Source organism: Phascolarctos cinereus, unplaced genomic scaffold (assembly GCF_003287225.1).
Source record: "Phascolarctos cinereus isolate Bilbo 61053 unplaced genomic scaffold, phaCin_HiC Scaffold_4;HRSCAF=312, whole genome shotgun sequence".
NCBI lineage: Eukaryota > Metazoa > Chordata > Mammalia > Diprotodontia > Phascolarctidae > Phascolarctos > Phascolarctos cinereus.
In genome coordinates, this window is record NW_027555847.1 from 722189683 (window position 1) to 722217418 (window position 27736).

A 27736-nucleotide genomic window follows, 5' to 3' on the forward strand; every position below is an offset into this window, starting at 1 on the left:
TGGCCTACAGCATTCCTGAGTGAGGCTTGAGCTAAATGAAAATAGTGTTGGGAAATATTTAACACAATAGATAGTGTTCCATTTTAACAGAGTCCATACACGGCCTGCAAGGATCCTGTCTACAGTGTAGGGGCTGCCATTTCTATTTGAGTTTGACACTACTGTGCTAGGCAATCTTTCAGTTCCCTTCTAACTCTGCAGACATTGAGCCTGGGGGCCTTGTTATGCTAGATGCCAATGCCCTGAGCCCAGAAGACTCCTGAAAATTAATTTGTCTTTTTCCCTTTCTCCCTCTCTTCATTTAGGCCAGCATACCATTTGCTGTTATTGGTTCTAACCAACTCATTGAGGTCAAAGGAAAAAAGATCAGAGGCCGCCTTTACCCTTGGGGTGTGGTTGAGGTCGAGAATCCAGAACACAATGATTTCCTAAAGTTGCGGACTATGTTGGTGTAAGTAAGACTGCCCCTAGCTTAGTTTTCATGGACCAATTGGGTGGACAAACATTTTCTCTGAGTGGCCTTTGAAGCATTAGGCCTCCTTTTTCTCGTGTGATGTTTTGTGGGCATTTTCCCCTTCCAAACGCATGAGATGAAAAGTCACTTAATTACAGGAAAAATGAGTAAGGCCAATGACTTAGTTCTAATCAAACGGCTGTAAGCAGGAGGTGGCATTGATTCTGGGGGGACAGCAGGGCTGGGGTTTCCTGTGAGGAGGTCCATTTCACTTGGTATTGTTGGGGGCCCCCACTGGTAGTTGTCAAGGTAATGTTCTTCCTAGTGAGAAAAGATGCCAGGACAGAGATTAAAGAAGGAAGGCGATACAGTGAGCTGGGGAGGGAGAACGGGGTGGGGAGATAAGTGGGGGGGATAGATGAGGGTGTGGCTCTGAGAACACTTTTTAAAACAAGTAATAGTATTTTTTTTTCCAATTACATGTAAGGATAAATTTCAGCATTCATTTTTTGAAAGATTTTGAGTTTCAGATTTTTCTCCATCCCTCCCATCCCCCTTCCCTAAGAAGGCGAGCAATCTGATTTGGGTTATACATGTGCAGTCGGGTAAAACATATTTCCACATTAGTCATGTTGTAAAAGAAGAAACAGAAAAAACATGAAAAAACCAAAAAAGAGTGAAAATAGTGTGCGATCTGCATTCAGACTCTATCAGTTCTTTCTCTGAATGTGGATAGCATTTTCCATCATGAGTCCTTTGGAATTGTGAGAGCACTTTCTAGAAAAGGCCAGTGGGCATCTCCCCTGAGAAGTAGAAGGCCTTTCCAGGCATTGACTGCTAAGAAAATGTGTATGTTGATGGACTCCTTGGACTCTATTGTAACTCTAAAGGAGGCCAAACGTTAAGTGTTACAGCTTCATTAAGTATAAATGTCTAGCATGTCCAGTATGTAGCTAGTGTGGCTAGTGGAAGAGGCCTCAGACCCAGACCCCTCCTGGTGCCTTGGTTTGCTCTTCTGGACTAGGAAGGGGCTTCGGTGAAATGATCTGCCATCTATCTCTACATGGATTTGACCGAACTTAAAGAGCTATTAGGCACCAGCGTGCTGTTCCCAGACAGGGCCAATGCTCTTTGATTCCCAAGAAGACCAAGGCCGTGGGCAGAAGGGGAGGTGCCCCTCCCCCTCAGAAGTTTAACTCTGGGCATTTTCTCCTTTGGTCTGACTACCTTTCCACCTGCCTGAGTGGAAAAGCTTGGGAATCCACATTTTGTCCTTGACTTTGCTTGAGAGGGTGGGAAGGGAACACGCCCTGGTGCTTCTGGAAACTACATGAGTGACCCTCTGCTGCCCTCTAGTGATGTCCTAAGGACTGAGCTAGCTGCTGTTACTAACAGCACCTTCCTGTCCTTACAAGATGGTTGAGGGTCCATGAGGTCCTCACTTTACAGAAGGGGAAACTAAGGCACCAAGAGGTGAAGGAGCCAGTAAGTGCCAGAGTCAAGATTTGACCCCAGCACTCTGCTTGCTGTGCTCCGGGGATGGGATCCTGGCGGTGCATCCATCTGAAAATGAGGATGCTGGACAGGCTTCTGTCCACAGTCCCTTCTAAACTGAAGTCCTCTGATTCTCGCCTCTTGCACTATGTTTCATGGTTCATGTGACAATATGAGGAGGTACTATTTTTCAGAAGGTTAGTTACCTGTTTACATTTCTAGTGTCTTACACTCAGTAGATGCTTAATAAGTGTGTGAATTTGTTGGAAGCACATACGTATATGCTTAATCTGTACTTTCCTTAGAAATCCTTATGAGACATTTCTGTCTAAATACTTAACAAGTGACAATAATAACACAGTTCTCCAGTGCTTTGAGCTTTATAAAGTGTTTTCCTCAAAACCTTATGAGACAGGTAGCTTGAGAATTATTATCCTCGTCCGACAGAAGAGGCCATTAAACTTATAGAAGGTAATTGCCAGTGGCCATATCATCTGCCCATAAATGGCAGAGCCAGGGTGGAGCCCCAGAAGAGGGACCCCAGGGGCTCTCTAGTCCAGACCCGTCCCCCCAAGGATCCCCACCACTGCACACTTGGCAGCCTTTGCTCGGAGACCACTGGGGAGGGAGGACACCAAGCCAGGCTCTACTCGAGTTGCTGAGGTGAGAAAGAGAAGACAAGCCTTCCCTGCTCTCAGGGAGCTTCTGATCTACTAGCTTCTTGTTTCATGTGTATTTTATGTGAAACAATGTCCTAGGGAACTTCTTAGATCGTCAGAGCTAGGGGAGACTTTAAAAGCCATTTTGGTCGGACCCAAGAGCCTAGGAGCTCCCTTTCAGCTGTAGGTCTCTGAGCAGAAATCTAGTCCGTTCTTGTCCTTGACAAGCTGGAGGGTGTCCAGAGGGAGCATGATGGTGAGAATGGGCCAGCACCTTGAGACCACGCCATATGAGAGCCGCCGAGGGAGGTAAGGGTGTTTGAGTTACAAGAGATGTCTTAAAGAATTTTGAGGGACTGTTATTTGGAAGAGAGATTGTATCGATTTATTCTGCATGGTGACAGAGGGTCGAACAAGGAGTGGCAACGTGGGAGAAATTGTAGAGAAAGAGCCGTCTCTACATGGAATTGGCTGCCCTGAGAAGTGGTCAGGGCTTCAGGCAGAGCATGGATGACCCAGCGAGGGCTGTGTTAGAGGCGATTTTGGTGGAAGTACAAGTTGAGTGCAGTGGCCCTTAAGGTTGCTTCCAGCGGTAAGGTGATGTAACTTTGGATCCAGCACTCACGCGAGAGGCTAGAGTGACATCTTCTCAAGGGAGACACTTTGTCCTAGAGGACCCGGGGAGAGGGGTGTTTGGTGGTTACCGGAGATGTTGTGTGTGCTCCAAAGGGGAGTCACCTTGCTCCACCCAAAACCATGTCTTTAAGGTCTTAGCAAGGTTGTTAACCTCAAAAATACCTAGTTTAATGACTCAGAAAACGGATCTCAGGTCTGCTGGCCACAAGATGATGGGGTGCAGGGGGTTCAGGAAGGACCAGCACCTCTCATAGGAGGGCTACTCATCTACCTTCAGTGTCCATCTGTTGCCCAGCTCTCACCTGTGGTTCCAAGAAACTGTAACGTGTGCAGTGGCCACCCCCCAGTAAGTCTCAGCAGACGGACTAAACCAGGTTGAGGTTGCCTCAGGCCTCTTCGTGAGTTAAGGGGATGTCTGCTCCAAGCATGTGAAGATTTTGCCTAATGGAATGGGCGGGTGAGAGCAGTGTTCTAAATGCCATGACAGCGGCTGAAGCAGGCGCCACGGAGCGCTCAGAGCTTGGTCAGACATCAAAGACGCCAAGGTCACCTGCTGTATCCTGGGCCATCCCCAGTCGTCCTGACTTTTGTCCTGCCGCTGGAAGAGAGAGTAAGGCTGACGACTTCTGCAGCTTTGCCTTGCTTAGATCCAATTCACACATGAGGCAAATGTGACGTCACTGGTCTTCAAAAATAAAGGACGAACAGCACTCTGAATCTCTGAGAAGAAGCTGTTGGAGATGCTCAGAATCTGGACCATTGCGTTTGGGAAGCAACAGCAGGGCTTCTGAAGACCCCAAGAGACACTGGTCTGGCAGCCAGTCACCTTTGCCCAGTTGTTTGACTGGTGTTAGTGAGATCCCCCACACCCCACACCTTCCACACTTAGACCACCTTCATTGGCCTGCTAGATGAGTGTGTGAGGGGTCGAATGTTGAACTGACGGCGGCCTGGAGTAGCTGCGACACCAGCAGGACTCTGGCCCAGAAGGAGAGAGAGGCTGCTGAGGGGCTGGGCCCTATCAGTATCTGTTTGCTCGTGGAGGAGCCAAGTTGTCTTCAGATGCCATTTTCAGACCCTGATGGAGAGTACCCTCTGTAGCAATGCCAGCCTCAGTAGGGAGTGCCGCGTGATTGCCTCCCTGATGCTGGCCCAGCAGTACTGGACGAAGGGCCTGATGGAGGAAAGCAGAGCCGACTCAGACCCCTGGGCTCCAGAACCTGCTTCCTGCCTCTTCTCCCTCCCTCCCGGCCCAGCACCACATCCCATCCCATTCACTGCTTCAAGCCCAGCAGCCACGCCCAGGCCTGGGAGTTTCAGAAAAGAGTCCTTGAGAGGCCTGCGGTCTGGTAGAAGCCATCCGGGCCACTGACTTCCCCCTCATGGCTCTTTCCAGAGTTTCTTGAATAGTATTTCCCGCTGGGATCAGGAAAAGCCTTCTGCAGAAAGTGGGATTTGAGCTGAATCTTAAGAAGGTGAGGGTGTGTGCAAAGGTGCATGATTGGGAGATAGAGTGTGGTGTGTGGAAAACCATGAGGAGCTGAGTGTGGCTGGATTGTAGAGCATGTGGGCACCCCCATCACCTTGAGGAAAATCACCCTGGACCAGAGCGGGAAGGACACCAAGCAGGAGCCTTGCTGTAGGCAGAGTGAGATGTGGTGAAGGCCCACACTGGGATGATGGCTGTGTGAGCAGAGGTGCGGGGAGGAGAGGTGGGGTAAGATGGGGCAGCAGAGTAACACGTGGGGTGACTGAGTAAGGAATGGGGTTGACCCTGAGCTTCCAGGCCGGAGTAACAGAAAATGGCAGTGCCCTCCACAGCCACAGGAAAGCTGGGAAGAGGCTTTTGGGGAAAGACAAGGAGATGGTCTGGGGCGGGGCATCAGTCTCGAGTAGAAATGGATCCCTGCAAGCCACATGTACACTTAGCAAAGCAGCGATTCTCGTTATTTATTTTTAAACATTTCCCAACTATATTTTAATTGGGGTTTGGGACTGACATAACTAGGGGCATACCACCTGCGGTCCCTGGGGCACCCAGCTTGGGATCCTCACCCCACTTGGCCCCTGCTGCCCTGCCTGGTTTCAGCTCCTAGGATAGAGTCATCGCTTCTGATCTTGCCCCCTGCTGTTCATGCCAGCCTTGATTGGCTCCCCGCTGACTGGAGAGCGCCAGACTCCTCCCAACGCCTCCTTTATGGACAGCAGGAACTGCCTTTCTTTTATTAGCTATATCCCCAGTGCTTGGCACATAGGAGGCTCACATAAATGTCTGTGGGTTAGTCCTCAGGACTGCAGCTCCCGTGGGAGACTGAGGCTGGAATCATTTGCACAGAGAAGGTGGTTGAGGGCAAGGAGCTGATGAGGTCACTGAGTGAGATAGGACAGAGGGAGAAGAGAAAGGGTCCTGGGCAGAGTCTTGGGGGACACTGAGGGTTCATGGGTGTGAAATGAATGCTGGTGAGTACGGCACTCTTTCCACTAGGCGGAGCTGCCTTTGAGAGTTCTCTCAAAAAGCTGGGAATGTAGTGTGAGGGATAGGATGGGCATGCGGGTAACTTGTACAAATTCTAATGTGCAGACTTTGTTGGGGGGGTCTCGGAAGGACCCTGAGGAGCCCTCCCATCACAGCTTGGGGGATGGAGCAGAGGCAGCCTTAGCCAGTCCAGCTTAAGGGAAGGTGCTTCACAGCCCTCTGCTGTGTGCAGAGGAGACCACTGGAGGGGGAGGGCAGCAGGCCGCAGAGGCCTGGGCGGTGCGAGCAGGAGAGCCCTCTGGCAGGGCTGGCATGGCATTTATTCTGTGAAGCTCTTCATTTGGAAGAATGTGCCATAAGCCTTGACGCCATCTCCAAAGGCAGGGTCAGGGCCAGACCCCTTTGTACAGGGGAAGCCTAGAAGGGGACAGCACTCCCCGGGACGCAAGAGTGAAGCCACGTGGGGCCATGGGAAGGGAGCTGGAATAAGCCTGAAGAGAAAATGTAGAGTGGGAAAAGTCATTGCATCGAGGTCACAGGCGTTTAAAGTATGCAGGGGAGGACCCCCACGTTTGCTGCCTGGGTATTTCTCTTCCTCTGCCTCCTGTCCCCTGTGGCCTCCCAGCACTGCGACCTGGACACTGCCAGTGTTGCTGCTGCCACATCCCATGAGGGGCCGTGGCTAGGACGGCCCGTGGGTCCCTGGGCGAGAGGTTATGACAGGAACTGCTGACTCCAAGGATGTCTGGAGGTGAAGGAGTCTCTGCCTTCCCATGGTCAGACAATCCATTCAGATGGGTCGGGACCATCCATGGCACAACTGGGACAGCACGTGAAGATCCAAGACTCAAGCTCTTCCCAGAGTTCTCCAGCGCCTGCCCCATAGAATGCTTCCATCCCAGCATGGACGCCCAGGGCAGTATCTTTGGACAAGTGGTCACCCAGTATGAAGTCAGGACCGTCCTACTACATGCAGAGCTTGCTGGGAGAAGGCAGCGATGACAGCCCATTGGGCAGATACACTGCTGAGCTCTGGACAAACCCTGCAGCCTTTAAAAAGGGCCTGCCGGAGACCTCCACGAAGCCAATGCCTAGCCAAGGGCCCTGACCCTGGCTGCCCAGCCTCCCTTCCCTTCATTGTGTGTGTGTGTGTGTGTGTGTGTGTGTGTGTATTTTCTGCCCTCCTCGTGACCTGTCTCCTCTCTCTTCCCTCTTCTGTACAGGACTCTGTCATAGACTATTTTCCTCTTCTTGTGATGTTTTTCTTTTTTTTTTTTCATAACTAAGTCTGTAGTCCAACCCTAAACATTAATGTATAAATTTTTTAAAAAATAAAATATATAGGGAATTTGCACAAACATAGAAGGCTAAGAACCACTTCCCCACAAGTGATCAAAATAGTGTTTTGTTTTTTCTTTTAAATGACTACAGTGAGCTAGGTGGTGCAGTGGATAGAGCACCAGCCTTGGAGTCAGGAGGACCTGAGTTCAAATCTGGCCTCAGATCAGACACTTGATACTTACTAGCTGTGTGACCCTGGGCAAGTCATTTAACCCCAATTGCCTTTAAAAAAATGCTGTGAAATGACTACATGAAAAAACGTTCCACCTCACTAGTAGTAGGAAATAGTCAAGTGAAGGTCTACAGAATTTTGTTTCACTTTATGTAAATTGGCAAGAGTGGGAAAAGATAAACAGTCAGTGTTGGAGAAGATGTGTGAACACAGGTACACTGATGCATTGTTGGTGGAACTGTGAAGTGGTCCAGGCATTCTGAATGTCATTTCAGAATTATGCAGGAAAAGCTGCCGTACTGTCCAAGAACTGTGACTCAGTGATGCTGTTATTAGACCTGTACCCCAAGGAGATCAAAAAGCAGAAACAAAGGTCCGTTATATCCGAAAACTTCCATAGCAGGGAACGCTCTTTATGTTGATGTTATGTGGCTCAGGATGCCACTAGGTGGTGCCAGAGGGCACAGAGAGCTGGTCTTGGAGTCGGGAGGACTTGAGTTCAAATCCAGCCTGAGACTCGCCCTAGCTGTATGGCCCTTAGCTCAGAAATTTCCTCAGCTGTAAAATGGAAACAATAATGCCTTTTTCACTGGGTTGTTGGAGGATCAAATGAGATGATAATTGTGAAGCTCTTAGCACAGCAGTGCCTGGCACACAGTAGGTGCTTAACAAATGGCTGCCCCCCTCCCCCCCATGGAAGACGTCTGACAAATTGTGGGACATTAGTGTGCAATAAAGAATGATAAGTGTGAGGAATTCAGAGAAACGTGGGAAGATTTATGTGAACGGAGGTAGGGTGAGATCGGTAGAACCAAGAGACGCTGACTGCGCAGTGGCCTATAAAGCAATATTGATGGAAGACCAGTGACAAGAAACAGCTAGTAACGTAGCAGCAGCCAGCACTGACTTGATGCGCGAAGGATTGCAGTGCGCTCTACAAATATTACCTCATGTGGTCTTGACGACAGCCCTGGGGGAAACGTGCTGTTATGAGTTCCGTTTTACAGATGAGGAAACTGGGGCAGATGTGGTGCAGTGACTGGCCTAGGGTCACGCAGCCAAGAAGTATCCGAGTCCGGATTTGAACTCAGCTCTTCCTGACTCCAGGCCCAGCACTATCTCCACTCTGTCCTCATAATAATGTAAAAACCAGTGAGGGCCCTGGAGAAAAGGTGATGAAGCATCCCTCCTCCCTTGGGGCAGGGAGGTGGAGGCAGTAGTGACCATGTTTACAGAGATGGTCACAGTATTGTTTGTTTTTGCTTAATTGCCTGTCTTTGTCACAGAGAGTTTAGTTTGGGGTGAGGCGAGTTGATGAAATTACTCTGATGTAAAGATAAATGTCATCAATTAAATAGGTGTGTGGTTTTTTGTTTCTTGAGGGTGATAATTGGAGGAGAAACTTAGATTCCCATTTCACATCTCACTCACTGGTCACACGCCCCATCTCTGAAACTCAGTTTCCTCATCTGTAAATTAGGCGTAGTGATCTCTGTAGCCCCTACTTCACAGCCCTATCGAGAGGCTGGGATGAGGAGCTGCGTGTAAAGCCCTGGGCACACTGGGAGTGGCTCTGTAGCCAGAGGTCTCTCACTTGACATTAGGGTTTTGTTTTTTTTTTTTTAAATCCCATTTCACTTTCAGGTCTGAATTTTTTCCCTCTCTTCCCCACCTTGAGAAAAACCGAACTGTTGCAAAGATAGAGAGTTAAGACTTTCTGGCCAATCGAGCATTTATTAAACTCCTCCTGTGTGCCAAGCAGTGTCCCTGGCCCTAGGTCTGAATAGTTGGAAGTTATCACGTTTGCTGAATTTGAAGAGGATTTGGGGAGATAGGTAATTTCATTAGAAGAAGTCCAAAGCAGGAAATCCATTCCAGATACCAGCTAGTTAATCAGTGGTCAATGACAAAGCTTGAATGGGTATTTTTTCAATTAGTTAATTTATTTTTAGTTTTTAGCATTCACTTTTATTAGATTTTGAGTTCTAAATTTTTCTCCCCTTCTCCTCCCCATCCCCTTCCAAGGTGGCATGCAATTTGATATAGGCTATACATGTACAATCATAGTAAAGATATTTCCACATTATTCATGTTGTAAAAGAAGAATCAGAGCAAAAGGGAAAAACCGTGAGAAAGAAAAAACAACAAAAAAAGTGAAAATAGTATGTTCCATCTACAGTTGGACTCCATAGTTCTTTCTCTGGATGTGGATAGCATTTTCCATCATGAGACCTTTGGAGATGTCTTAGATCCTTGCATTGCTGAGAAGGGCTGAGTCCATCAAGGTCATTTATCACACAATGTGGCTGTTACTTTGTGCAGCGTTCTCTTAGTTCTGCTCACTTCACTAAGCATCAGACCATACGAGTCTTTCCAGCTTTTTCTGAAGTCAGCCTGTCCATCATTTCTTATAGCACAATAGTATTCCATTCCATTCACATATCACAACTTGCTCAGCCATTCCCCAGTGGATGGGCATCCTCTCAATTTCCAATTCTTTGCCACCACAGACAGAGCTGCTGTAAATATTTCTGTACGTGTGGGTCCTTTTCCCATTTGTTTGATCTCTTTGGGATACAGCCCTAGAAGTGCTATTGCACAGTTTTGTAAGCCCTTTGGGCATAGTTCCAAATTGCTGTCCAAAATGGTTGGTTCACAACTCCACGAACAATGCATTAGTGCTCCAATTTTCCCACACCTTCCCCAGCATTTATCACTTTCCGTTTTGTCATGTTGGCCAGTCTGATAGGTGTGGTGTGGTACTTGAGTTGGTATTTTTGCTTGTGGTGATGGGGTCCAGTTAGCCTGTGGGAAGGACTCATAAGGACAGAGAGCTTCTGGAGAAGAAACAGTGATGAATCAGTATTGACTTAAAAGAAGGAAAAGTGCACTAACCTAGCATGTGCCATGGACTCTTTTTAGGACACATATGCAGGACCTACAAGAAGTGACCCAGGATTTGCATTATGAGAACTTCCGCTCGGAGAGGCTGAAACGTAGCGGCCGGTGAGTGTCGTCTGGTCCCTTGGTCCTGGCTGCCAGGATGGCGCAGCAGGACGGTGCAGGGTTGGAGTGGGGCTGGGGGAGTGTGGTGCAGAGCCCAGGGCCTGAGGGGGCTGCTCTCCTCTATTCCTTTGGCCTCTGCAGGGCTGCATTCCTCTATTTTCTGCACACTTGGGTTTGGCCCTTGGCCAAGGTCTCTCATCTCTGACCCTGAGTTCTTCTGGTTCCCTTCTGCTCTGTTCTGGCCTCGAATAACTTCCCCCCAAGGACCTGGAGCTTGGGAAGTTCTCTTCTGTGTTACTGGGGACTTATTTCTGTCTCGGGTTGTTAAAATTGAAATTTTGGTGCTATTTAGAAAGTTCAATTTGATTATCAGCAGATACACACTTAAAAAACAAACCAAGGTGAATGAAATTCACATTTATATAAAGCTTTAAGGTTTGCAAAGTCCTTTCCTCTCAGCAGTCCCAAGAGTTGGATAGGGCAGGAATTATTTTCCTGTTTACACATGGGGAAACTGAGGTCCCAAGAGGATAATGACATAGTCCAAGTCACTTAGTGTTAGAAGAGGGATTTGAGCCCAGGGCCACTGACTCCAAGGAGCAGCCCAGTGCCCACTGCTTACTCCTGACAAGGAATGTCCAGGTCAGTGAACTTCTTGGCAATGCCACTGCCCTGACCCCCATTTTCTTCCCCCTTCCCCCCCAACAAAGGAGTCTGTGATTTAAAAGACACTGGAGGAAGAAAGAAAAGAGTTGGTCCCAGGAGCACCAGAGGGTGGTTTTGTTGGCTTCCTGGGCCACAGGATGAACTGGGGGGTGCTGCCCAACGGGGGCCAGCTTCCTTGAGAGCCTTCTGGCTGCATCTGACCCAGGCCGTGCCATGTGTTTGTGTCTTTCAGGCCGGAGGGGGAGGAGGTGGTAGACAAGGACCAGATCCTTCAGCAGAAGGAGGCCGAGGTAAGGATGCCCAGACAGCTTGTTTGGGGCTTCTCTAGATCAGAACAGACCCTCCCCTGCTTTGGCTTTGTTTGTGCCTTGAAAAGAGGTCAATACACAGTATCTGCTGAAAGGGACGTGCTCTCGAGGCAGTTTGTGGACAGTCCTGCCCGTGTGATCGGAATTTTTATAATCACAACAGAGAAGATATTGTATATCTGGGCTGTGTGTTGGGATGTCTTTAAATAGCCGCACAGTCTGCCAGCAGACAGATTCCCCTCCCAGGACACTCTTCCCTCGTTCCCTGGCAGCCCCTTGCCCAGGGCTCCCAAGCAGCGGGGGTTGCTCTCCACAGGCGGGGGGCCAGGGGCTATTTGCTCTCGGGAGGCCCCGAGGTGCTGCCCCGTGGCCCAGGAGGGTGCTCCTCAGGAGGGGTAACTTAAGTGCTTTTGGATGCGCTGACTTTTTTCTCCAGAAATGGCCCCCTTTTCCTCCCCCGCCGTGTTACCTCCCCAGCACGGGTGACAGCGTTTGTTCAACTCCACGATGTATTACTGTGGCAGGAGCAGTGGTCTGACTCGTCCTGCTCACCTCGCTCAGATGCACACACGTGCACGTGCACATGCACACACACACACGCACACACGCACGCACAAGCTCACTCCCTCCCTCTTCAGTGACGTCTCTTAAAATCCTCTTGGTATAAACCCTTCCTGGGCAGGCGGTGAAGCCTGGGCCCACACTGTCTATCCTCCTGGCCTAGAATTCCCACCTCCCTCCTTCCTTGTACAATCCTGGACTCCTTGAGGGCTCTGCCCATGTCCCCAAGTCACCCTGTCCTGGTTTGCTTCTCTGCGGATGGCTTTTTTCTCCTCAGAATGTCAGCTCTTGGAGGGTAGCAGCTGCTTGTGTCCTTGTGTCCTTGGCCCAGCCCAGTGCCTTGCCCACAGTAGGAGCTTAATGAGTGCGCGTTGAGCTGACACTTGCCCTTGGTGCGGTGATGATAGACAGCCGTCCCTCCCTGCACTCCATTGCCGCCTCTGAACCGAATCTGTCTTCCACGTGGCTCTCAGTGTGTGGACCCCTGACCTCCTCAGCTCTCAGTGTGCTCTCTGTGCTAGGGGGGCCTCAGAGATAATCTATCCCACCCTGACTTGATAGAGAGGGAAACCGAGACCCAAAGAAATGAAGTGACTGGCCTTTGGTCCCACAGGAATAAAGGGCAGGGCTGGGATTCCCACCCAGCTCCCAAGACTCCAAACCTTGGCTTGTTCTCACTACCCCACATTGCCTCCCGTTCTTGCCCTTCAGTGATTTTTATGAGAAATATCTGCCCAGGTGAGCACTGGCCTGCAGTCGGAAAGACCTGAGCTCAAATGTGTCTTCGGACACTACCCAGCTGTGTGACCCTGGGTAAGTCACTGCACTACCGTCTGCCTCAGTTTCCTCCTCTGTACAATGGGGATAATGACAACACCTCCCTCCCAAGGGGGCTGTGAGGATCAGATGAGACCATATTTGTAAAGCACTCAGCCCAGTGCCTGGCACGCAGTAGACATTATGTGCTCCCTTCCTCTCCCCTCTTCAGCATGCTGGAGGCTTGCTTCTGGTCCCCTAGTTTTTGGTAGGTTACCAGGTAGCCCTGGGGCCCTGCTTCTGGTGTCCCTCGCTGTTGCTGTGTGGCCGGCCTGCGTCTTCCGCTCTTATGCACCATTGCTCACACATAGGTCATGGCTGGTTACTGGCTGTGTGCAGCTCCGCCTGGCCCAAGGCACCATTTTGATTCTGATTCTTTTGAGGTCACAGTATTCCATGATTTGTAGCCATGGAGCCTCATAGCGACCATGTCAGTAATCATTACATGGGCTTTTGTGGCCAGGGGCAGCTTAGGGTCCTTGGAATTCCTGCCTGGTTTTCCACATACGACCCAGCCCCTTCCCTTCCCTTCAGTTCTGGGCCCTGTCCATTGTCCCTCTGCAGCTGTGTCCCTATGAGGATTCTAAATGAGAATAAATTATTTTCAGATTGGCTCCAAAATGGAATAAAATTCCTGCTTGGCATACAGCAGGCCTTTTCATTCTTTGCTGGTTCCTGAACATGTTGTGTTCTTTGTTGAGGGGCCATAGGAGAGGGACATGGGCTCCTGTGGGTTGTCTGTCTGTCCCCTTATGTCCTTTGCTGGTGGGTGGTCTCTTTAAGAGAGGGTACTAGAGCAGGCAGGCCAGGCTTCCCTCGGGACACCCCAAGAGGTCTGTAGCTCCTCATGGCCCTCTGGCCGCTTTTCCTGCGGCTGTCACCATCGTGAGAAGTCTGGAGCATGATCCCACTATCCCTAGCCACTTCCCACAGCCCTGACTGTCTCTGTCCCCTTCAGCACAAGATGGAGTCTGATGTACTGAGCTAATGCTGTGCGTGGTACCTCTGGAGTCGTCTTTACCTGCTAACACCCCGCTTGTGCTGATGCAGCCCTGTGTAATCTGCTGATTGCTACCCCGGCCCAGGCTGCCTTGAAAGATGGGAGCCGGCCCAGCTTGCCGTGGCAGAGCCAGCTTGATGTGTGTTCTCTGCCACCACCTTTCGGGAGATTTCAGGACCTGTATCGTAGAGTCAGGTCCTTGTATTTGAAAGTCCGTGATTTTGAATAAGGAGCATCTGTCCTGTATGGGACAGCTGTGGGGATGTCTGTTAGGGCCTCAGCTTGGAGCTAAAGGGAGTTGAACAGCTTTGGCAAAGCAGCTACGTAAAGGAGAGATTACTTGTCACTTCCCTTTTCTGAATGTGGACAGCAAGGAGGTGGATGCGCAGCCCTGTGCTGTAGGCTTGGGCACCTGGCTTCTCCTGGAGGAGCCTGCTCATCACCAGGGCTGCTGCAGCTTCTTTGTACGGGACTCTGTATTGATTAGTTTTAGATTGGCAGTAACAGTGTCTCCCGTAGCTAGGGCTCTAGCATCCTGGCAGTAACAGTGTCTCCCGTAGCTAGGGCTCTAGCATCCTGGCAGTAACAGCATCATCACCTTGGTTCCAAGGCCTGTGCTATCAGGCCCCTCATCAGCTGTCCTCCCTAGGCCCGATATGCTGCTTCAGAGTTACAGACGCTTGGATTAGAAGTAGGGGCGGGGTGGGGGTGGGGAGCTGGCACTTTGGAAGTGAAGAGGCCTCCCCAGATCAGCCACATCTCTCGCCTTGCCCTGTTCTGAGGTGGCCTGTGACAGACGCTTTGGGGCTTGGGAGCCTGTGTGGTATGTGGGGTGGGGCCGAGAGGAAATGGCCTCACATTCCTTGGCCTCTGCTGAGAAAATAAACGGCCAATTCCCCTTCTGTTTTGCATTCTGGCCAGGCTTGGTACTTCAAGTCCCACTTACAGTTTTACAAGGTTTGCATAATTCTGGGGAGAATTCAGGTCTGGGTTTGGGCCAGAGACCGTCATTCTCGAGGCATCACCTCTGCTAACTAATGACCCCTTTTTAACCTCAAAGGCCCGGTTTGGTGCCTGTTGGCATCATTAACCTCCATCTCATCTCCTCTTCTAAGACGCTTTGCTTGGCTCATTCATCATGTTGGGTCTCCTGTAAACACTGGAATCCTGTTGTCGGACTTAGCCCTAGATAGAACAGGAGGGAGGGGTGTCAAAACACCTTTCCTTGAGCTATGAAGGGGCTGCCTGCTGGTACTTCTGTCTGGTCTTTCATTCAGCTTACAGTCAGTGTTTCTCTAACTGCAGCTAACAGCAGTCTTTCTTTCAAAGTAATCTCTTGGCAGCCTCCTCTTTTACAGTCTTAGAAGCCCTTCCCCGATGACCGTGGAATCTGCCCTGAGAAGTTTCATAAATGTTGTGCTAAGCCTAAAATGCCTGGGACATATTGAAAAGAACAGTTGATACCGTCTTCCGGGCACCCTGGGTATTGAGGGAGCGGGCCACAGAGGAAAGGATGCCAAGAGTATCTTCTGCAGCGTGCCAGGTTTCCATGAGCCCCAGAAGATGAAAAGAGGAGAAACGAGCGTTTCTAGCATGTAGGGTGGGTGCATGTAAGGCCAGCATGACTGGGTCATGGAGTTTGGGAAGGGCAGTAGTGTGTAAGAAAGCTGGAAATGGAGGATGGTGCCAGATTGTACAGGGTTTGAAATGCCAAGCAGAAGAGTTTGTCCCGTCCAGCTCTGGCTCTCCAGTGCTGGAGGTAATTGGGAGTTTATTAAGTAAGGAGTGACCTGGCCAGATGGGCATTTGAGGAATGTCCCTTGGGAGACTGTGTGTGGAGAGCCTGGAGGTCATCGGGGGGGGGGCACTGGCTAGGAGACCGGGGGATGGTGGAGAGAAAGGAGAGGGCTAAAAGACATGCTGGTAAAAATGACGGGAGCTGGCAGGGGATTGACTCTGTGGGGAAAGGCCTTTACTGCTCAGAATCCCCACCATGGGAACCACGGGGAAAGAGAGCCGGGTGCTTTCCAGCCGGGCTCGGCGCTGGTTTAGGGAGCACTTCCCTGGTGTTGTCTGTGTCTTGGCCTCCTGAAGGAAGGGATTGTACGGGCTGGAGAGCAGCTTCTGGCTTTTTTACGGAGGATACAAACAGCCACAAGAGGGCAGCACTTGTGGCTACAGTCGGACCATTAGTGCCATTGACACCCCCCCACATCTCCATTCCAGATGGTGGAAAGCCTGGCTTCTGCTGGGGGCACTGCGGCATTTATGAAGGGCCATCCACCGCAGAGAATCTTCGGGGTGATAGACTGGACCTTGGGCGGTAACCCCGGCCTGCTTCATCCTTTACAGAAATGTCCCGCGCGTGATTTCAGATCCAGGCCCTTCTCTTCCTTAGCTGATGCCTGCCCTGGAGTCCCCTCCGCCTCCTCCAGGGAGGGCCCAGGGAGCCCACACAGCCCAAGACTCTTCTCCTGCAGACTCTTTCCCAGGCCTGCCCCAGGGGCCAAGCAAGGCCAGGCTAGACTTGCCTTGTTCTGGCCTTTCCCTTCGTGTCTGCAGGATCCAGCCCTGTTTCCTTTGGCTGACCCTCAGATGTCATGGTTTCAATTCTTCCTGCCATCCCAGTCTCCTTCGGACATTCTCCCATTTGTCCTTGTGCTTCTGACAATGTCGGAACGACCTAGAACTAGGATCCGTGTTCCAGATGTGTTGTGAGCAGAGCAGTGGGAGACCTGCCTTATCTGTGCTGCCGCGCTAATGATTTGGATTGTCCCAGGATGAGTTTGCCCTCCGTTTAACTCCCCGTGTCTTTGTCATAGCTCTTGTCTGGCCATGCCTGCATCTTCTGCTTGTGCGGTTGGCCTTTTGAACCAAAAATGTGGAACTTTGCTCTTTTGCCTTTTAAATTTCATCTTATTGGTCAGTAGTCAGCCTACTGTGTGCCAGGCACCATGCTTAGCGCTGAGGACACAAAAAAGAGACAAGAGGCAGACCCTGCCCTCAAGGAACTCGCAGTCTAATGGGGGAAACAAAGTAAGTGAGGCACAGGATAAATAGGAAACAATCAATAGAGGGAAGGCTCTAAGGCACTGTATTAGAAGGTAGAAGGTGGGATTTTAGTTGGGATGTAAGGCAAGCCAAGGAAGTCAGCAGGCAGAAACAAGGAAGGAGAGTGTCTCAGCCCTGGGGGATAGCCAGAGAAAACGCCCAGAGCAGAGAGATGGAGTGTCTTGTTCGTGGAATAGGCCAGTGTTACAGGAGCAAAGAGAGGAAGGTGTAAGAAAACTGGAAAGGGAGGAGGGGCTGGGGTTATGAAGGGCTCTGAAGGCCAAACAGAGCATTTTGTAATTGATCCTGGAAGCCATAGGGAGCCATTGAGTTTATTGAGGAGCATGAGTGTGGAGGGTGGAGTGACATGGTTGGACCTGTGCTTTAGGAAGATCACTGGGTGGCTGAATGGAGAATGGAGCAGGGAGAGACTTGGGCCAGGCAGACCCACCAGTGGGTTATTGCAATGATTCCAGGTGTGAGGGGATGCTTGCCCCAGAGTCGGGGCAGTGTCAGAGGAGAGAAGGGGGTGTATTTGAGAGATGCTGCCGTGCTTGTCAGGCCTTGACGGGGGGAGAGAGATAGTGAGGGGTCCATGATGACCCCTTGGTTGTGAGCCTGAGGGACCGGGAGGAAGAAAGTGTGTGTGGGGGGAGGGGGGTTTAGAGAGAAAGATGATAAGTTCCATTTTGGACAACTCGACATACTGGACGTATTTAGACATATTGACATATTGGATATCTAGTTGGAGATGTCTGAAAGGCAGGTTGGGGATGCAAGGTTGGCTGTCAGCAGAGAGATTAGGGGCAGAATAGGTAAATTTGAGAATTGTCAGCAGAGATGGTAATTAAATTCAAGGGAGCTGATGAGATTACCAAGTGAATTAGTATAGAGGGAGAAGAGCAGAGGCGCCCAGGACAGAGCCCCAAGGGGCACCTCTGGTCAGAGAGCATGATCTGGAGGAGAATCCAGCAAAGGAGACGGAGAAGGAGCGGTCAGAGAGGGAGGAGGAGAACCAGGAGAGCTTGAGGAGTACCCTGGGAACTGAGAGAGGAGAGTCTGAGAGGGATGCTCAGCTTCTCGAAACTGTTTTAAATTCTGACTGCCTCAGTTAGCCATTCCTCCACACTTTGTATTGTCTCTAAATTTGACAAACATGCCATCCATTCTACGTCAAAGCCTTTGATTAAAAAAAGGAGTGTACATTTTATTAGGAAAAAGCTCCATGTGCAGAGATACTCAAACATACCAAAGTAGAGACAGAATCATTTCAGGGTTGGGAAAACTGCTAAGAGCTAGGTATGATTGACCTGAAATAGTAAATGCCCCTTTAGCGGGGCCTTGAGTGGCCTGGGAATTCCAAGAAGTGAAAGGGTATTGAGAAGGGAGAGTGCTCCAGGCATGGGACACAGCTTGTACAAAGACGTGGGGGTGAGAGAAGGAACGTACCATGTGGGGAAGAGGAAGTGGCCCAGTCCAACCAAAGTGTGAAACAGGAGATCTGTCTGCAGAGCTGAGTGGGAGCCGGGTTGGGGAGGGCTTTAGATGCCCAACAGAGCTTGTATTTTACCTGAGAGGCGATGGGGAGACACACGGCAGCTTCCTGAGCAGGAGAGTGCTGTGGTCAGCGCTGTGTTTCAGGAAGATCACTTTGGCAGCTGTGTGAAGGCTGGCTTGGAGAGGCCAGAAACTGGAAGCCAGGAAACCAGCTGGAAAACTTGCAGTAGTCCAGGCCACACCTGATTAGGGTCCGAACTGGGCTGGCCGCAGCACGTGGATGTGAGCGATTCAAGGAGAGAGTGGAGGTGTGGTGGGTGCGGGAGAGAGAAGAGGGGACCTGGGTGACTGGGAGTTTGTGTCCTCAGGAGCAGGAGGGAACTGGAAGGTGAATGAGGTACCAGGATGGGGGTAGGGATGGGAGAGGGACACTGCCCTGATTCTCAAAGAGGGAAGAGGACGGGATCTGGAAACAAGAGGCCAGTGAGCTTGACTGATTCCTCAGAACATTCTAGAATGGACCATTGGAAGCCATAGAGGAAGAAGAGCTAGTGATTACAGACACCCCCTGTGGCCTTGACAGAAACAAGTGATGCCGGATGAGCCTCGTTTCTGTTTTTGGCAGGATTGCTAAATGAGGAGGTGAGAGGAATCCTGTGAATGGTTCACCTGGAGTTTAGCCAAGTTTTTGATGGTGTGCCTCATAACTGTTTTTGTGAAGGAGGTAGATGGGGACTAGGCAGTACCTGCGATGACCCTGTTCAAGGGACTTGCTTCTGAGCGGAAAGAAGGAAATACTTATGCCCTGCTGAAAAGTAAAAAGAGATTTATCATCCTTCATTATATTCATTCTGTGTGCTATCTCACACTGATTATATGCCCAATGCATATATCTCTATTCCACCTGCTTGCATCCTGGACCATTATTTTTCTCATGAGATTGTGGTGATCCAAGGTCATTGCCCAGCCCCCAACCTCCCAGAGTCCCCGTGACCTCTGGGATTCTCTATATTCTATAGGCATCCCGGGCTCAATGCTGACCAGCCATCTAATAGTTGGCATTTTTTTCCAGCTCTGGCTGATTCGGTGGCAGAGTGTCTGTTCTCAAAAGGCACAGTAATGTTGATGATGATGGCAGTTGCATTCTTGTGATTGAGAATTACCAGGCCCAGTTGAAGTGTCTCCCCTAGACCTGAACAGTCAGAGTCATCCAAACCTTACTGCTTTCTGGTCCTCTTACATCCCTCACTACACAATTAGATTGTCTTAGTACTGGTCGGATGACCGGTTTCAAAGAGTAGCTGTTCATGGCTCCAGGTCAACATGGCCAGAGGTCTTCAGTACAATAAATACCCCAGGGATATGTGTTGCTGACTGTTTTAATCAGTGCCTTGGATGAAGGTACAGGGGGCATTGTCTTCCCATTTGCAGATGATCTAACCACATGTAAGGGGCCATGGTGGGGATTCTTTTTGTTTGTGTATCGGATTGGGTGACTGCTAAGGTCCTCATCTCTCAAATTCTGCAGTTCTGTGACGTTAGGAAGGACGGTGGCTTTGGGGAAAGGGGATGAGTTCTGTCTTCATCCTTCACATTGAGTTTGAGTTGCCTGGGGGATCTCCAGGGAGAGAGAGACAGCAGGTAGTACATCCAGAAGACTGGATTCAGGACATGGAACTTCTGGGGTCACTGCGGGAGGGAGGGAGTCCTGAGGACAGAGCCCTCAGATTGAGCATATGACGATCCAGCAGGGGAGACTACAGAGGCCTAGTCAGACAGGGAAGAGGAGAACCAGGTGAGAGCAGTGAAACCCAGGGAGGAGAGAGCGCAGCCTGAAGGGGAAGTCAGGAATGTCAGGGGCTGCAGGTAAGGCAGGAAGGATGGGCACTGAGGAAAGGCCATCACATTGAACATTTTTATGGGATTGCCCCTGACCTTGGGAGTGGTGACTTCAGAAGCAGTTGAGAAATGAATGAGAGATGAGGAAGTGGAGGTGATGAGCACAGATGTCTTTCTTCTAGGATTTTGGTTGTAAAAGAGGAAAATTACAGGACAGTAGCTTGAGGAGATCTGGGCTCTTTCTGTGAAACCCTGTGGGCAACATAAAGGACAGGCTGACGAGTAGAGAGAGCAGGATGGTGGAAGAGACCATCTTTCAGGGCACATGAAGGTGATGAGACTAAGGGCATAAACTGGGGTTGGCCTTGGAAAGAAAGGCCACCCACCTCTTCCTCTGAGCTAGAGCCTCAAGTGTGGCCCTTTGACTGAGGCCAAACTTCATAGAATCTGGCCTCACTTGAAGACCTGGAGGGCTACATGTGGCCTGGAGGCCTAAGGTTCCCCACCCCTGTATTGAACAACGGGAGGAGAGAAAGAATGAGGGGATTTGAAGAGCCAAATTGGGAGAAAGAGGGGTCTTGTGTCAGATAACCTTAGTTTTCTTAGGAAAATCTGAATGGAGATCCTTGGCTGAAGGGGAATGGTGAGGATCTGGTGTAGACAGCTTGAGGAGACCAGAAGTTTGAGAGCTCTGAACTAGTCTCATCATTCTGGAAAGCGATATGGAACTGTGCCCAAGGGTCTATGAAATGGGCCGTCCCCTTTGACCCAGAGATAGTGAGACTTGGTCTGTACCTCAGAGAGATCAAAGGAAGAGAAAAAGTACCCACATGTACAAAAACATGCAGCTCTTTTTATGGTGGAGCAGAATCGGAAACTAAGGGGGTGCCCATCCCTTGGGGAATGGGTGAACAAGTTGTGGTATATTGTTGTGATGGAGTACTGTTGTGCTGTGTTATAAGATATGGCAAGTGGGGCGGTTTCAGAGAACCCAGTGTGAGCTGATACAAAGTGCAGGGAGCAGAATCAGGAGAACCGTTTATACAGTTAGCGATAATGTAGATTCAGTCAATTCTGAAAGACTTGGGAATTCTGCTCTGATCTGGAAAGATAATTCTGAAGCACTCATGATATAAAATCTATTCACCTCCAGATAGAGAAGTGGTAGAATTAATATATCTTGAAGCATCTCTCCTCCCCTCCCCTCCCCTCCCCTCCTCTCCCCTCCTCTCCTCCCCTCCTCTCCTCTCCTGGAATTTGTAATACGCTCCATTTTTGTAATGGGCATTGTTTTTCTTGCTTTCTCAATGAGTGGGGGAGGGGAAGGAAGTACTAGGAGCATTGCTGTGTTATGGTGAAGTTGAAATTAGAGAACATTAAATTTGTAGTGGACCCAGTGGCCACAGTTGTATGACTTCCTCCATCAATGTTACTGAGTGCCCTGAGTAGAAGTTAAGAAGGTGAATGCTGAAGGTCATCCAGAGTTGGGATTTGGAAAGGGATGAGCACAATAGGCTTTGGAGGGAGGAATTCCAGGGGAGCGGCCTGGGTAAAGATAAGGGATTAACTCTAGGGTCAGGATTCACCTTCAGAGCTGGGTTTATGACTTGGGGAAAGCCAAGGAGAGACAGTGTAGGAGGTTGTGGTAAGATTAGAGAATGCGTTTAGGGAGGAGAAGGAACAGAGATGTGGGAGGATAGGAAGCTGTGGACACATTGAAGAGTTTCCAGGTTGTGGCTTGAAGCTATTCTAGGTGATGACAAAGATCAAGGCCATGGAGAGAAAAGATGGAGGCCATGGGAGATGAACTGGGAGATCAGGGCGCTCGAGGCATGGACTGTGTTGAAGTACCTAAGGGCAGGGGTGGGGGTGGGAAAGGCTGTGAGCCAGGTACTCCATTTCTTGGGAAGAGAGGGTTCATAGCTCAGTGACTGGTAGTTGCCTGCTGCTAGGATCTAGGGAGAGAGTGACATGCCCAGATGCCCTTGACCTCAGAGTGGGAAAGCTGCTGAGTGATAGCATCATGGGGAAGACCTGGAAAGGGCTGTGAGAAGCCTGGGATATGGCCATTCCTCCTCTTGTGTGTGCTGGGGTCAAATGAGAGAATGGGGAGGGGCAGGGAGGCAGGGCTTTTTCTTCGTGGGGGAAGCCAGGTTTCTGTGAACACAAAGGACAAGGCCCGATGTGGAGGTTGGTTTGTGAAGTGTGTGTGTGGGGGAGGGGTCCATTATTATGGATCGCCTCCAAAGAGCTAAGAGGTATGGGGGTGTTAGGTAATAAGAATGTTGGTTGTTGCGGCGCCCTAAGCCGAGAAGCTTCTAACAAAATGTCATAGTGTTCTGCGGGGAAGGTCTTTCTTTCGACTTGGATTTCCCAGAACAAAAATCACCCTAGTCCTCGAAGGGGAATCCTAATATGCCCTAGGAAGAAGCATTGACCTAATTGGCATCAGTCTCGGGAGTCTGGAGCGTGCCGCTGAGAAAGGCCTCAAGAGTCATGGATCCTGACCCTTAAAAATGGAAAATACAGGGACTGATTTGAAGGGGCATTCGGTGGATAGGCAGCGATTGTTTTCCAAGAAGGAATCCAGGTTCTCATGGGGCTTCTTTTAGCTAGGCTCACGTCAGCAGCGGCCCAGCAACAGTTAACTTGACAGCGTAGGGGAATGTAGTGTTTATAGTGCCGATACGCCCTATAAAGGAACCAGTGACACGTTTCTTTTCTCGATGGGAGGCCCTCTGTGCGGGCTGTGTAATGACTCGGACTTGGGTGTATTTTTCTTGGCTTTAATTAACAGGATTAGTTGCACCCTTTGTCATTCTTGGTATTGAAGGTATTTTTAGCAAGCACAGCGAGTATCGTGGGAACATCCTGAAATCCCCGGCGTGTCTCTGGCCCAAGCTCAGCCCTTTTTCCCACCACCCCCAGCCTTCCTTTCCAGAGAGGCCAAAGCACTTGGTTGGGGGCTGCCCATTTTTGTCCACTTATGTTTAAAATTAAAACCTAGACAAAACTGGAAAAAGTCAGCATTCAGTTACAGTGCCCTTTTTCGCGGTTCTGTGTGAGCTGTCCTGAACAATTGTGTTAGCCAGAGAGTGCGATAATGGGGACAGGGGGCTATTGACCACAGCATGGGAACAGCGTGGTTCTCTAGACACCATAGAAAATGTAAGAGAGGAAGCAAAAAGGGGGTCCTTCCCAGGAGCCCAGAGCCACGCCCAGCCTCATAGGGTGGGGGTTCTCCTTCGGAAAGTTGCCTGGCTTGCCCTTCTTTAATGAGGCCCCCTCAGGTTTATGAAGAATACATCGCGTCTGTTGTACTGTACAGGTCGTAATTATTATAGTGAATACAAATGAGCTCTCGCAAAGATGAGAAGACTGCAGCGATGAGGATGGGAATATAGAAAACTCTGGGGCCCTGAAAGGGTTCTACAGATATCATCTCACTTGAGTCTTCACGGTGCTGTGACATAGTAGTGAAATGTCATTATCCCATTCTATAGTTAAAGAAACTGAGGCCCCCAGAGGTACTTGTCTAAGCTGGTAATTGGCAGGTCTAGAATTCAGACCTGGGTCATGGCAGTAGAGAATGAGAGCTAGAAGACACTGGAAAGATCCCATCAGTAGAACCCTTCATTTCACGAATGAGCCAACTGAAGGAAGCGGAAGGGAAGGGAGCACATGTATGTTAAGCACCTACTGTGTTGCCGGGTGCCGCACCGAGTGCTTTGCAGATATCTTACGTGGTCCATACAACGGCCCTGGGACGTGGGTGCAGTTAGATCCCATTCTGTAGATGAGGGCACTGAGGCGGACAGAGGTTAAGTGACTTGCTCAGGATCACACAGCTCTTAAGTGTCTGAGGCTGGATTTGCGCTCAGGTCTTCCTGATTCCAGGCCTAGCTCTGTGCCCTGTGGCGCCCCTTCGCTGTCCCATAGCTGGATGACCCAGCTGGTCATTAGAGCAGCCTCCAGGGAGTGAGAAAGCGGACTGAGGGCCGATGAGCCCCTGGGATCATGTATCTGCAGGTGGAAAGGGCCTCAGGGTTTTATTAGTTCACCTCCTGTGTTTTGCCGAGGAGGAAACTGCGGCCCAGAGAGGGGGAAAGACCTGCCCAAGGTCACACAGGCAGTAAGGATCAGAGATGGGACCTACATCCCCTGGTGCTCCCTCCAGAGTCAGTACTTATCCCCCTGCGCCACTCCACTCAAGCATGGCGGGTTTTGTTTTCTCCAGTTTTTGCTCTTTAAAGGAAGATCCTTTTACTTGAGGCCAGCGCCCACTGGCTGATGGGTATGGGCAGGACCAGAGCTCCCCTTCCCTTCATCCATCAAGCCCTGGGTCTCAAGCCCACACATCCCCATTAAATAAAGCTGGGCATTGTTGGAGACAAGAGGACATTGCAGGGGTGCAGGCCCTGAGAAGAGATGGAGTATAAGGGAGTGCAGGGAGCAGCAAGGAGGCCACGCTGGTAGAAAGTGGGGTGTGTGGAGAGAGTGAGAGGGAGGGAGGAGGTTAAGCCCAGAGAGGGGAGATGGAGCCGGATCCTGGAGGACTTTACATGTCTGGGGGCAGCCTGGAGACATTGAAGCTCCTTGCAGAGGGATGGCATGGGTCAGAGCTGGGTTCTGCAGTTGTGTGGAGAAGGGGAGAATCTGGAGGCTGGAAAACCAGCTCCGGCTGCTGAACTGGGGGAAGTCGCCAAGCTTGTTCTCTAATCTCAACTGGGCTCTCACCGCAGCAAGGCAAACCTTTTACTCCTGCCTGATTGGCTCTGTGCCACACTCTGGTCGGAGCCATTCAAAACCTTCTCTTCTTCTCTCCAGCCTCCCACTCTGCCCCCTCAGCTGAGGGTCTCACCTTGTACTTTACAGAGAAATTGCAGCCATCTGGCAGGGAATCTGCTGTAGGCCTAGAGACCCAATTCCCACATGGCTTCTCTGTCATTATAAAATTAATCACATGATTATATATAAAATACCATAATAATATCCCTTCAACTTTTTGAGAATGCTGAAAACAAAGCATTCTCTCAATCGGTTTGGATTGACCCGTATTTCTAATTAGCTTTTCCTGGATATTTCAGTTATTCAGACAGTAAACATCTACCAAACACCTACTATGTGTTAGGTGCTAAGTGCTGGAGATACAAAAAAAGGCAAAAACCAGTTCCTGCCCTCAAGAAGCTTACAGTTCAGTGGGGGGAGACAATATGCAGACAAATATATACAAGTCCAGCTCTATACTAGGCAAATGGGAAGTCATTAGCAGATGGAAGGCACTAGAATTAAGAGGGATTGGGTATGACTTCCCGAAGGAGACAATAGCTTAGTTGAGATTTAAAGGAAGCCAGGGAGGGCAGTAGTCAGAGTGAAGGAGGGAGAGCGGTCCAGCAATGGGAGATGGCCAGTGAGAGGCCAAGAGAAGGAGGTCCTTAGTTATGGAATGGCCAGGAGGCCAGTGTCTCAGGATCAGCGAGTATGAATTGGATGGTAAAGTGTAGAAACCCTGGAGAGGTAGTAGAGCTGGGTTATAAAGGGTTTTGAATGTCAAACAGAGCATTTTGTATTTGATAGTGGAGGCAATAGGGAGCCACAGGAGTTTATTGAGTAGGGGACATGACGTGGTCGGTCCTTCAATTTAGGAAAATCATTTTAGTGGCTGCATGAAGAAAGGCTGGAGTGGGGAGAGACTGGAGAGGCAGGCAGATCCACCAGCAGCTCTTACAAGAGTCCAGGTGTGAGGTGATGAAGGTCTGCATCAGGGTGGGGAAAGAGTCAGAGGAGAGAAGGGGATGGGATGTCATTGAGAGATGTTGCAGAGGTTGACAGGCCTTGGCATCAGCTTGGGTTTGGTGGCTGAGAGATAGTGAGGAGTTGAGGATGATGCCTAGATTGTGAGCCTGGAGGATTGGGAGAAGAGTGTTGTCTCCTACAGTGATAGGGAAAGCAGGAGGTGGGAAGGGTTTAGGGGGAAAGGAGTTCAGTTTTGGACATATTGAGTTTAAGGTATCTCCTGGGCTTCTAGTTGGAGATGTCTGAGAGGCAGTTGGAGATGTGAGATGGGAGGTCAGCAGAGGGATTGGGATAGGAAAGGTAGATTTGAGAATCCTCAGCATGGAGATGATAATTAAATCCCTGGGAGCTGAGCAGAAGAGAAGAAGGCCAGGACAGAGCCCTGAGGGACACCTACAGTTAGAGGGAGTGATCTGGAGAAGGATCCATCAAAGGAGGCGGAGAAGGAGCGATCAGAGAGGGAGGAAGAGAGCCAGGAGAGGGGGATGACCTGAAAACCTAGAGAGAAGAGAGAATCTGAGGAGGAAAGAGTGATAGACAGGGTCAAAGGCTGCAGAGAAGTCGAGAATGAGGATTGAGAACTGGCCACTGGATTTGGCAACTAAGAAATCATCGGTCGCTTTGGAGAGAGCAGTTTGGGGGGAATGGTGCCGTCAGAAGCCAGATTGTCAAGGATTAAGAAGAGGATGAGGGGATACACAGAAGCCGCTCCTGTAGACACCTTTCAGACCTTTTCAAAGAGTTTAGCTACAAAGGGCAGAAGAGACGTGAGAGCATAGTGAGTTAGCGGAGATGGAACATGATTGATGGAGGACTCGTTTAGAATCTATGAACTAGAGTCAGGACTAAGGTTGTCACGGCATTCTACAGTGCTTTCCTCACACAGCTAGTCTGGGGAGGGGTCAGGAGCGCAGAGACTAATGTTCTGTTTTACAAATCAGGCAGTTGAGACTCAGGGGAGTCAAAGAGATACAAGTGTCACAGCTGAGATTTTCAGTGTAGTTGATCCAAGAGATACTTATTAAGCATCCTCTGTGTGCAAGACATTGCACTGAGCACTAAGATACAAAGGCAGAAAGGAAAAACAGCTTTGTTTTCAAGAAGCTTACGTTCTTTTAGGGGGATACAGCATGTGCACAGGTAAGTATGATATGTCGTAAGGAGTGCAGGGGCCAACAGGTACCTCGGTCTCCGTGTAATCCTCTGTTTGGACCTCTGCCAGGCCCTTCTCGTGTATGATTGGGTCATCAGGTCATCTCGGTTTGCATCCTGTCCCCCAATCGATCCTGTCTGTAGCATGTTTGTACATAGTTGTTTCCATCACACTGTGAGCTTCATGAGAGCAGGGACTCTCTTTTGTCTCCTTTTGTATCCCTGGAGCTTAGCACAATACCTGGTATGTAGTAGGCGCTTAATAAATGTGTGTTGACTAACTGGATTAAAGGTTCTGGAGGATAGAGACTGTATATTTTTTAAATAAATTTTTATTGCTATCTTTTGTTTTTACATCTCCTAAATTTCTCTGTGTTCCTCCCTTTCTCCCTTACCCAAAAGCCATTCCATATGGAGAAGAAGAAAAAAATCAGCAACAGTGATCACTGTATTGAAAAAGTTTGAAAATCTATGCAGTATTCTACACTTGTGGACTTGTGGATATGAGGTGTTTTTTCATATCCCTTATCTGATGAGGCCATGTTTATTCTTCGTAATTCTGTGATCCCTTTTTAAAAATAAAATGTTATTGAAATCTTTTGTTTATATTCCTCCCACTTTCTTCAGAGGGGCTCCTTCTCATGTATAAGAATATTTTTTTTAAAGAGAAGAAAAGGGGGGGGAATAATCAAAACCAATCAATACATTGAAAAAATCTGAAAACAAATGCAGTGTTCCACACCCATGGACCTCTTACCATTGCAAAGGAATGGGGTGTGTTTGTCTTCTCATATTTCTTCTTTGGGCCTATG

General features: G+C 49.6%; 1 protein-coding gene across 4 annotated transcripts in view; it reads left to right on the plus strand.

Moving 5' to 3' along the window:
- Nucleotides 1–27736, plus strand: part of LOC110215189 (septin-2) — a 137569-nt gene that overhangs the window by 57241 nt on the left and 52592 nt on the right. For all 4 annotated transcript variants that reach the window (XM_020996431.2, XM_078154453.1, XM_078154452.1 and 1 more), the window contains 3 exons: nt 306–451; nt 10155–10238; nt 11137–11194. In XM_020996431.2, coding sequence (XP_020852090.1) covers nt 306–451; nt 10155–10238; nt 11137–11194 — 288 coding nt within the window. The remainder of the gene's footprint in view (nt 1–305; nt 452–10154; nt 10239–11136; nt 11195–27736) is intronic.